Here is an 11,633-nt window from a genome sequence, read left to right on the forward strand (position 1 = left end):
TTATTACTACTTTCACTCTTTGTCCTGTTACCATGCTGAATGTATCAACTAACTGAAAGTGAAGTCATGCCCTTTATGTTATTTCATTATAATGCCTAATTATTGTCTGTTATTGTATTATTGTCACACATGTTGTAAGTGACGCTTTCTATAAATACAGTAGTGGAAAGGGAAAAAAAGTTATATTTAGGTTTAGTTTAGAGAAGGTTAATGTTAAGCTTAGAGTCGTGGTTTGGATTTGGGTGTGTAAATCTTCAACACCTGAGAGACAAATTCAGGGCATAACAACTAAATGATATTTGTATTACGTATTGTACGTATCTCATGTACGTAGCTTGCGTATGATTTGTTTACGCAGCTACAATTGACATGGATACAGCAAGGAAATTTCTTGGTGTTGTGGAAGTTTCTGGAGAGAGTGTGCAGCAGCTGTTGAGAGAGCCTAAAGGCTTCTCTCAACAGCTGCAAAATAGAGAATTTATAGCAGAGTGGGGAATGAGTGGGAAAGGGGTTATTATTATTTTATTTAGTCAGTGGGGATTCTAGTTTGAATCCAGTAGATGGCGATAATGCGACATTTTGGATGCCAAACGCCACTAAAACCAATAAATAGAAGAAGAGGATGTTTACGCAGCTGTGTTTGACAGGCAGCTCGTTAGGCCTGCTACCTGTTTGTAGACACGCCATTGACCGCCAAAGACGACGGTGGAGGGTAAAGTAAGAAACTCTTTTTGTCAAGTCATTGTAAATAATTAATTCTACTTCAAATGAGGGAACTTTTCATAGTAACGTTGCTTCGTATTCCTGCTGTTGTGTCCCTCTTGCTGCTCAACAAGTTAGCAAACTGACGTTAACTTGAACTTCTTGGACGAAACATCCTTAATGAGCAACTTAGCTAAAATTTTGTTTTTAGGTGATTTTGTTAGCAGACGTGCCTGCTACATACAGGTAACCATAAGTTTATAGTACACGGCGTTATTCCGGTGGAGTAATAAGCCTATGACTGCATGACAAATAACTGGGTGTGCTGCGGTTTGTTGTTGTGCTGAGAAATCTCTGGAGTCAGTGCTGGCACGTCTGAATAGGCTCAGACCCACAAAGGTTGATGCAGCAGAAATAGCTGGACTCACAGACACTGCTGCCTTCAGTATTTTTTGATGTACTATATCTGTGATTGCCAGCGAGTTTTATTGCTGGCTACTTTGCAGGTTTGTAGCTCACTCTGAGCTCGGACAGACACAGAGGCAGACTGTTTGTCATCCTAGGTGTGTTCACTCACTGTGTACTAAAAGTAAACAAGGTTTTGTCACGGAAGTGTTTACTTAAGACTAACATTATATTGAGGTGAGTTTTGCTGTTAGCTATTTTAAATATTTGTTGTTATTTGTCAAGTAGGTTTGTGGGCTGGTAATGCATTGAGGAACCAATGGAGACCACAGACCGTGCCACTGAAGGCGACCCCCTGAAGAGGGGAGAGGACGGGGTGGAGACAGGAACAACACCTCCAGCAACAGAGCTGAAGAGGAAGACTTGTAAGGAAGTCTTGGGCTTTTCTAAACTGACCCACTGGAGAACTGCGGTCTTCTTCCTCTCCTTGTTTATCTGCCTCACCATTGTGTTTGCCTTCTCCTTCATCATCCCCTGTCCCGTCAGACCACAGTATATGAGTGCCTGGAACAGGACTTTCTCTGAAGCAGGTGTGTACCAGTATGTGTTTTTTATTGCTTGCTAATGATGCAAATGTGGGACTAACTACTACTCCCTTTTTTCTGCTACAGCAACCTATGATTTCTTAGCTATTGAAGAAGCAAGCAAAGACAAGGTGTTGGATGTCCTGTTTGTCCTTAAGGACACAGAAGGCAGTCAGAACAATACATGCAGCGACGCAGGTATAAAGTGTTCATTTAATCATGAGGAAACAGGTTTTTGAATGGTTGTCTGTATTATGGTTGTTTTGTGTAACTTAGATGTGTGTGTGTGTTCGTTCCAGGTCTGCCCTCGCCATGTGTGTTTGTCCTAGCAGTGGATGGGACAGATGGTGAAACCTTGTGGGAACGTGCATTTAAACCTGAGTTCCACTGGGCCCAGTGTGGTATGGATGAAGAGACAGGCAGGACCTGGCACTGTCTGCTGTCCCACTCAGACAAACTGTCAGCCATTGACAAATTCACTGGTTAGTGACTCATTGCATGTCTGTTATGTATACTATTAATTACATGGAGAAATGTCAGTAAGTGGACCTTGAGTGAAGATTATTTTGTCAAACTACTATTTCCAAGGTCAAAAATGAACTTGCACTCTCAATGAAAGCTGTAGTTTTTGCTATAAAATCAGATAAACTCAATCAGATTGCGTGCTCTGTTCCTGTGCGATGTATGTTTTTGTCAGGTGCAGTCAGGTGGCAGCAGACTCAGCCTCCTGGTCTGCACACCACCTTGCCTGTGCTCAGTGTCCCAGATCTGGATGCGGACGAGATCGGCGATGTGGCTCTGGTGGCTCCTGACGACACACAGGTAAGCATCAGTGATATCATTCATAACTGCCACATTTCTGTGGTTGCCTTGCATCTTACAGCATAAGGATGGAGTTATAGTGTGACTCTGAGTTTGAAGTTTTTTATTTGTAACAGACTGTAACAGGACTCAAATATGCAAATACAAAGCTTTTGGCTGTGAAATCATCTGTTAACTTAGCTGTAAAATAGAATTCACCAAATATGTCTCCTGTCATATCTGCAGACTCAGCTGATATTCCTCTCAGGGCAGACAGGTGACCAGATTGGCTCTACCGTGGTTCTTGATTCTACAAAAACAACCAATCATCTCCTCTATCGCACTACAGAAGGTTCTCACTATGTGCTGCTTCAAAACGGTGAGTACGAGTCACCACAAGTTACTACATATTACTGCATAGGTAGTTAAGAAGTGTTATAAATTAGAATTGCTGTTCATTCTTTTCATCTTTCTTTTGTTTTATAATTATAACTTTGCTCATGACTGTTCCAATAAAAGACATATATTTGTGTACATAGTTTTAAAATGTATTGATTTATTATGTCAGCCTTGGTTTTGGTTTCCCAATGTTGATACTGGGGCAAAAAGAATCACCTGATTTCATGCCCCAGTACAGAGAAGTATTCCCTTGGATGTACAATATGATATGATAGCAGTAGTGAATGATTTTGTGCTCCTTCAGATACTGGCTTGTATGGATTGGCACTTTGGAGGATCGCTGCCAAAGCTAAAGCGGGGTTCGAGGTGGGCCTCAAGAAGGATAAACACTGGGAGAAAAGTGCCAGTATCACATCTGATCTTGTACCAGTCTACTTGTAAGAAAAATGAAAGCATCTGGATCAACCAGTTTATTATCATTTCATCATTGTAGCTTTAACCAGCTTTGTGACTTTTGCTAATGTTTATTTCCTCTTTGTAGGTCTGACTCAGTAAAACAAGTGCTGAAAATAGGAGAAACAGATGATCACTCCAACCTGCTGCTTGTGACTGGGAATGAGGTGGCTTTAGTTGATGGAAAAAATCTGGAGCTACTATGGAGTTTCAATACCAGCTCAGTCCTCGGGTAACACTTGTGTTTGTATTTCTTTTATATTGCACATACTGAGCAATTAAATTGAGTTGAAGCAAGGATTGTTGATAGTAGATTAATGATCAACAGAACATTAATTGGCAACAATTTTGATAATTTTTTGATCTTGGAAGTTGAGGTAATTGAGTCATTTGTATTGATGAATATCTGTATAAAACCCCCATAGATACATTATGGTCATTTTTGTTTTGTGAGAGTAAAAATGTGCGTTTTAAATATCAAAGTAAATCACATAATGTTATAAGCAGACTTGTTGAGTCATACATGTTCTTGTTCATTCAGTAAGCCCTCCTTCGGTCACTTCAACAAAGATGGTGTACTCGACGTTGTGGTTGAGGAGTATATTGGCAACTACACAAAGAGGGTAAGTTGGTTGAAAATGTTCAAACACTGCTGTGAATAATTCCTCTGCATAGCGTCTCTCATCTGTTGATCATCGGATGATGAATTTCTCACTGTCTATCTTGTATTCAGATATTAATCCTGGATGGGAAGTCTGGCGGTGTGCTGTGGGAAGTCAACCTTTTGGCCAGTCCTAATTCACCCCGACCCGCCTCCATACACACCACCAACAGTTTCTCCATCTTCATGTTTTGGGGCATGATGCCCTCAGAAACCAACTCTTCTGTAAGTTCCTTCATGAAAAGATGCATGTTAACAGCTTTCTCATAGATACAACTCAGTCACTCAGCAGGTTACAAGATTCTCAAAACGCTGATCTGACTGAAATGTTTCTCTTCAGGTACATGTAACTGGTGAACGACGTTCTTACATGCTGCTTCCTCTGTATTCCAAAGTTCTCCTCGAGTCACCCAATATCATGGACCACATAGTAACATTTAAAGGTGCTTTTTGTTCTTATTTCAATGTATATTTTTATTTGACTACAATGTGTGAATTACTGTTTGGGGGAGGATTGAGGGAACACAGGTGCCAGCACTTTGTATGACTGTATTTGTGTTTTCGTCTCAGCTACGCTGTTGGAGCGTGGACGTCACGCTGCCTACTTCCTGCTGACAGGTCCACCTGACAGGACAGAAGGAGCTGAAGGCACGGTTGTCCTCAGCAAGCGTAAGCTGAAGCAGGACGTCCCTTCCAGCAATGTCCTCCGTATCGGCACCAGCGGACCAGAGACCAATGAGGACATCAAAGAAGCCTTCAACCGACTCCGCTTCAGCGATCAGTGAGAGGACCAACTGTAACATGCACCTTTTAGCTCCAGTTTGTGCCTCTTATGTACTAGCAAACATCCAGGTCACTAAGTTAACCATAAGTTATAAGATACTGTTTCATGCAGACGGTTAGAAGAGCTTTTGGGGTTTCTGGGATACTTTCAGAACAGCAGTAAGTGTTTTTAAACAACCTTGTGGGTTTTTCAAACATTGCTGGTTAATTAAATCTCCTTATATGATGGTAACATCTGTGATCTTAATCTATCTAACGCATGAGAGGCACAGACTGGGGCTAGAACAGCATGTCCTCAGTGTTAAAACATTTTGGCACAGCTGACTGTAATGTAGCTCAACTTTACTTTAACCAAAATGTATACACTAGCTATGACTTTCCATCTGCAGACAACCAAAGAAATTCCTCCTAAATTCCTATATTTAGAGGACTTGGGCTGGCTGGATTTGACAAGGTTCTTCCGTTAATCCCCACTGAACTAACAGGGCATTTTCTGGCCTCAGACTTGACTGCATACCTACTATCATGAGTTTGATCTCATTTAGCGTCCAAAGAGCTACTGTTCTCTGACAATCACTGTTCTCCTGCTGACAAACGTGTCATAGCCTTGCTGTATTGTTTCTAGCACTTTCATGCATCGATGTAATGCTCTTTTTTTAAATTGCCAAGGCCAGATTGTTAAAATCTGGATTATTTTGTGGATCTATGCAACTGTATGTCACACTGTGCTTTAAACGTGGCAGATGCGGCCACTGAAGTTTGTTTTCACTACAGGCGGTAGTTACTGTGTATTCCATATAACAATCATAGGGCTCGTTTTCTTTGAGTACTTTTTTCTGAAACTGTAACTTGAAACATGGCAGAAACCCCACCAATCTTCAAGTATCCTGTTCTCCAAAATATTGAGAAGGCAGTCTTATAGTCAACACTACTGCTGATAATCAAGACATTTGTGTCTGTTACTCACTGAATCCAAGATGCTGTAACTATTAATGCTCTTAAACGCACACAGACTTAACTTCAGGCCTCCTTTGAGACACTGCTGAGTCTCAAAAGTTCACCTAAATATTGAGTTATTGCTGTGGGTGAGCAGCTACTTATGAAGCAGTTTTTCTAAGTGATTTTATATTAGCTAAATATATGAAAACGAGGTTTTTTTTTTGTCTTTGCTGTACATTAATATATTTAACCTGTGGGGCAGGCGTTTATTGGAGCTGACGTTTCTTTCTGATTTCATGTTTTAATCTGAGCAATATTAAACCATTTTAAAATAAGTTTTGTTTCATATCAAAGATGGATCTTTTCATGGATGCAAATACACTACCAGTCAAGTTTTAGAAAACCTCAGTTTTTCATGTTTATATTGAAATTTACGTAGTTTGTGTCAATGTACAAACAATTGGAGATAAAAAAAAAAGAAATGGAAACAAAAAATAGCCAAAGCAACCACCTCTTGGAGACATAAGAGCTGAACACACAGTCTTTCTACAATGGAAATCAAAATACTGTTTAGAAAGTTATTCCAACACTGTTGCACAAGCTCCCACAAATATGTTGCGCGTACAGGTTGCTTTGCTTTCACCCTTCTGTCCAATTCATCCTAAACCAGCTCCATGACTGTGCTGGTTCCATGATTTGAAGCCTACCGTCTTCTTTTCTTCTAAGGTAGTTCTGACAGGCTGGATGGATGTTTTGGATTATTATCTAGCTGTAGGATGAACACCTGACCAGATAGGCGTAGACATGAGGGTTCTGCAGGTTGCTGTGAAGCTCTTTTGGTCCAGGCTACCAGTCTGTCTCTGTGCAAGTCGCCAACTGGATTCAGCAAAAGAGTCTCAGACCATCACGCATCCTCCATACGTTTATATAGACAAAGGGTTTGGAAGTAATTAACTAAAGTTGGGACACCTGTAGGAATTGTTTGCCTCAACTTAAAAGGTGTAATTCACCTTCTCTGCTGGTGATAATAAATGAATTGTTAACCTGTTATTTGATTCCTAAAATTTTAAAGAATTTTTCAGGTTTTGGAGCGTTTTTTTTTCTTTACTTCTGGCAGTTTACTGCTTACCTTTGTACCATCAAGATTATCCACTGGTCTTGGTCACTTTAAATTTCAATAAAAACTGGAGAAACAGCTGTTTTCTAAATTTTTGAGCTTTAGTGTACAAAAGTATAAAATATCTGCGACATCTTGCTTATTGTAGCCATTGAGGTTCAAGTTGCTGATTTAAGTTGGTAGCTCTCTCTGCAGAACAATTGTGTCATATGAAAGTAATAAAATCCTTAAAGTCTCATTTATGGTCAGTATAAATTGAATGAGGGACATCAACTCTGGATAATTTTGCCTTTTTCATGTATTCACCAATAACTGACTTGAGGAAAAAAGGATATTTGTACATGGGACTTTTGTTAAGTAATTTTCTACAATTAAAAAATAGAGTTATGATTTAATTCATACAAATTAGATTTGATTTTGTCAACAAACATAGATTGTAATTTCAATTTATTGACATATTCAATACTTAATCAATGAAATACTGTCAATTTAGCCCAGAGCATATCTATATATATATATTGATCAGACCTTCTGCTGCCCTCTTGTGTTACAACACTTAAACATTAAGTGAATGCTTTCCAACAGCATATAGCTGCCATGCGCAATAAAGCGCAGCCTGCCTGACATGCAGTCCATGAGTGTATTGAAGTCAGTCACGTATCTCGAGGTTGCGCCGCGCCGTTCAGTTCTTACCGCGTGTCCTTAAATCACCGTGACGCACGGCTGCTGACGGGCCCCCTGAATTCATTTGGGGAATAGAAAGACACGCCTTTTAGGGGAATAGCCGGATCATGAAAACACATACACTACCGTACCTGCCTTTTTTCTTTTCTTTCTTTTTTTTTGGAAAACGTACACGGCGGGAAAATGAAGCAAACTGGGTCAAGGTATGAGGGGATGGAGTCGTGCGGTACGTGAGGAGAGAGGCGCGCAGACAGCACGCTGGAGGATCATGATGAGGATACTGCCAGGACGCACCATCCCATCAGTAAAGTGGGATTAATGAATGAATGAATTAGAGCAACACAGCTCTCCATCTACCATTTTTCCGATCAGGGCTCTTACTGGGGCTCAGAACCACCATCTGTGACAGTCTCAACAGAAACACAAAGCCACATTCATGCTCTTTATATCTATTTAACACACTCGATATGACTCAACAGTATCGATGCTGCGCCCCCACATGACCTGACAGCTGCAATTCCTAGACAGTGACTTCAAACTGAGCGTTTGCCAGTTTCTCTCGTTATTTCTCCATCTGAACGCTGACGTACTGAGAGATATGCTGCCTTTCACTAAAACAACACCCAACAAATCCATGTGAGATATCACAAAGTACAGACAGCTATTAATGATTAACAGAAATACTTGAATAGCAAGAAAACTTCCGCCATGAAAACTCAAGTTCACAGATGTGCGAAACATAAATTAAAGATGGTTCAGGTCACTTGCATCTAATTACCCGAACATCACCTGAAACAGACAGGTGCAGGTAGTAGTGAGATCTGTGAGACACACACACACACACACACACTCTCTCTCTTTGTGTGTGTGTGTGTGTGTGTTTCTCTCATTTCAATGTGACCTGCGTCCGCCATACCGTTATGATTGGATTGCACGGCTGCAACAGAGTGGAGCTTCTTATCAGAGCAACGTGACACTTTTCACCGTCCGGTATAAAAGTCACTTTGAGCTCGAGCCAGCAACTGCTACAAAAGGTAACGTTTACCTGCATGTTTTCATTTATTCGTTTAATATTTATCATCAGAAGCATACCACAAGTGTTTTCAAGTGTTTATGTGTATATTAAGTTATGTGCAAATATATTGATCCAAAAAAGACAAGGCTCAGTCGCATTGTCGGAAAATGATATCACTAATGAGTTTCGTTTAAAAAAAACCCATTATCCACAAGCTGTATTTCACCTTGCAATAATTAATAATCTTGGTAAAACAAAATAAGCGTATTAACGGTTAGAATGAGACAGAAAGTGAAAGTAGTTTATATGAGGAAATGTTATAAAGACTATTAATAAGCAGTCGAGCCAATATCCTTCACTACGTATTGTTTTCGCATTTTCGAGCAGAACTTCAGTTATCAAGTGCTTTTTTTGACAGCATTTATACCCGCATGTTATTATTATAGATGTGGTTTGTAAAAGAAAAGGAGTATTTGACGACAGACCTAGCCTACATTTCTAGAAACATCCTTGAGGTGCCGCATGCAGCACCCCAAATCCTCCCAAAAAATAAGCCTCTGCTGAGCCTGTAGGCGCTGCGCATCTTCATCAACATCACGATTTATATATTCAGTGTTTACACTATACAAGATGTCTGGACACCTGTGTTTATGTCGGTCTGTGTTGGGAAACTTGCGTTTGATACATACTGAGTGTTTATGTTTGTAGCAAGTCTTTGCGTGGTGATTATTCTCTCGGATCTTATTGTATACGTTGATTATAATCTCTTGACAGAGGTGAAAATGGCTGAAGACATTAAGGCCAAACTTGAGAAATATCGCACTGCTCCCTTTGATGCCAGATTCCCCAACCAGAACCAGACCAGGAACTGCTGGGCAAACTACCTGGGTAAGAGTGCCAGTCAAGGTCAAAACAGTCAACTGACATTTCCCACATTTCTAAATCAAGTTAAATTACTTATTTTACAACCTTTAGATGTTAAAATATGATACAAAATCAGAAAAAAGTCAGATAAAACTAAGAGCTCATCTAAAGTCTTAAAGAGGTGTTGACCTCTGTGCTGGATGTCATCCAGTTTGAGATTTCTTGCGGGTCACTGACATGATCCTTCCCTCTGAAACCTGGATAGAGGCCACAGGCCTTTTTTTAATATTCATTGTTGTTGTTTCTCTATTAATAGACTATCACCGCTGCCAGAAAGCTCTGGATGCTAAAGGAGTAGACACTGCCCCGTGTGAATGGTACAGGAGGGTCTACAAATCACTCTGCCCCATGGCCTGGGTAAATATTTTCCTTATATGTCAACTTTTTTTTTTTCTACTTACAGAAACCACTTTTCCAAAAAGGGATGAAGTTGAAGAGTAACAGCAGACTATACTCTGTGTGTGTGTGTGTGTGTGTGTGTGTGTGGGCTGAGTTTGTTTAGCAGGGGTCAAACAACTTTATCGTTCTTCAAATTCCTGTGAGTCTCTGCTCAGTCCTGAGAATCAAAACAACATGAAGAATTTTAGTCCAAAATTAGAGATTGGAGATCCCCCTTTTTAAATTAAAGTCTCAGCTCAATACAAATGCAGGAAGATGCAGCCTGTTTGAATTTATGTTTTAAGCCAAAATCAATGTATAAGATCCTTTTTTTTTTTTTTTTTGAAATATTGACTGTTAAACATCAGAAATCATCATCACCTTTTTCCCAAAGTGAACATGTTGTCTTGGATTTTAATGAATTCTTCATACATTAGATGACATTGCTTGTTGTGTCATTTCCTCTGTTATATGGGGTCTTAATCTCAATGGTGCGTTTCTCAAACGGCCCCAATCAGTGATGTCACAGTAGGTGTTTTGCTTTTGACAGCTAATGGGAAACATTAGACCTACTCTGACATCACTCTTAATAAAAATGGATTTATTCTCTTTTAATTTAACATTTTCCCACCAACAGTTTTTTGTCATAAATATGTCACAAAGTTAAGTTTCATTCTGAAATTGTGTCCCTTTAGATCCAGAAATGGGATGACCAGAGAGCAGAGGGGACCTTTCCAGGAAAAATCTAAAGACTGCCTTCGCCAAAGCTGCTGGACTGCAAAGATGTAGTCTTCCCAGCTAAATGTTTGTATCTGTGGTTGGAGAGCTGTGTGGCACCATCACCACCTTTCCACTATTGATGCTGTGCCACATGAGCCATCTATAACTGAATGTTCATTCCTTACAAATACCATGAGATGTACTGCATTAAAATATCTCAGGATATATTTATGGAGCTCGATTGTCCCCTCTGTTTTTCTTTCTTTTTTTTTTCCTTTTACTGTGAGCTGTTCATTGCACCAGAGAGTATTAATAGATACCTTTTGTTGGCATGATTCAGAACAGTGTCGGGTCAACTGAGGACATGAATGTCTGAACATACAGGCCTGTCACACAAAGACAGTCAGAGATGATGGAAGATATGTGTATTTTAAATGTTTTATTCTTTCAAATAAACCTACATCAAATATACATATTTAATCAAGATTAGAAAAATAATTAAATATTTCAAAACACTAAAATGTCACACATACAATAATAGCCACCACCCCACAGAGCAGGACTGACATACAGAGTAATGTCTATTGTTGCTGCTGGACATACTGAAATTAAATACATAAAACTGCATTTCATATACGATTACTCCCATCACGTATAAGGAGTATGAAATAGTTTATATCGGGGCTCAATGAAGCAGTAAAAACTCCTCCAAACAAAAGTATCTAACATTTTAAGATGATATCCACAGCTAATGCTGAAGAGACGTTTCCATGCAACGAGATAGTACGGTAAATATTGAATGAATGAATAGTACAACATCAACTACATAGTATTATAGTGAAGGTAGAACAATATTTATCCCTTTTTAAAGACCGTTCTTCTCAATTTGAGGTAAGATTATAGTATTTGCATATTAGAAGTTGCCTGTCTACTCAAAATCTAAACTTGTAAATGTAGATTTTTTTTCTATTCTAACCAAATTACTGAAACTGCTTTACAGGCTCAAGAAAATCTACCCTCACCTTAAATCTTACCTTAGAGCAACTTCAATAAAGGTCACTTGGATGT

The 11,633-nt window shown here is 39.5% G+C and overlaps 2 protein-coding genes across 7 annotated transcripts; both read left to right on the forward strand.

Annotated features, from left to right (window-relative positions):
• Positions 1–558: 558 nt before the first annotated feature.
• fam234a (family with sequence similarity 234 member A) lies at positions 559–6,291 on the forward strand. Of its 6 annotated transcripts, none has more exons than XM_042398347.1 (12): positions 559–712; positions 1,392–1,697; positions 1,779–1,889; positions 1,991–2,173; positions 2,389–2,513; positions 2,739–2,871; positions 3,196–3,328; positions 3,433–3,576; positions 3,886–3,967; positions 4,078–4,230; positions 4,346–4,448; positions 4,576–6,291. In XM_042398347.1, the coding sequence occupies exons 2-12, from the start codon at positions 1,427–1,429 to the stop codon at positions 4,788–4,790; spliced, it is 1,653 nt and encodes a 550-aa protein (XP_042254281.1). In that variant the 5' UTR covers positions 559–712; positions 1,392–1,426; the 3' UTR covers positions 4,791–6,291. The 6 variants fall into 6 exon arrangements, with proteins under 6 accessions (XP_042254281.1, XP_042254279.1, XP_042254280.1 ...); XM_042398345.1 differs by having other exon boundaries at positions 560–717; positions 1,393–1,697; XM_042398346.1 differs by having other exon boundaries at positions 560–712; positions 1,396–1,697.
• A 2,112-nt stretch (positions 6,292–8,403) lies between these two features.
• LOC121886881 (cytochrome c oxidase subunit 6B1) lies at positions 8,404–10,801 on the forward strand. The gene is made up of 4 exons (XM_042397235.1): positions 8,404–8,562; positions 9,318–9,431; positions 9,724–9,824; positions 10,541–10,801. The coding sequence occupies exons 2-4, from the start codon at positions 9,326–9,328 to the stop codon at positions 10,592–10,594; spliced, it is 261 nt and encodes an 86-aa protein (XP_042253169.1). The 5' UTR covers positions 8,404–8,562; positions 9,318–9,325; the 3' UTR covers positions 10,595–10,801.
• The last annotated feature ends 832 nt before the right edge of the window (positions 10,802–11,633 follow it).

The sequence above is a fragment of the Thunnus maccoyii genome, chromosome 20 (assembly GCF_910596095.1).
Source record: "Thunnus maccoyii chromosome 20, fThuMac1.1, whole genome shotgun sequence".
Lineage (NCBI taxonomy): Eukaryota > Metazoa > Chordata > Actinopteri > Scombriformes > Scombridae > Thunnus > Thunnus maccoyii.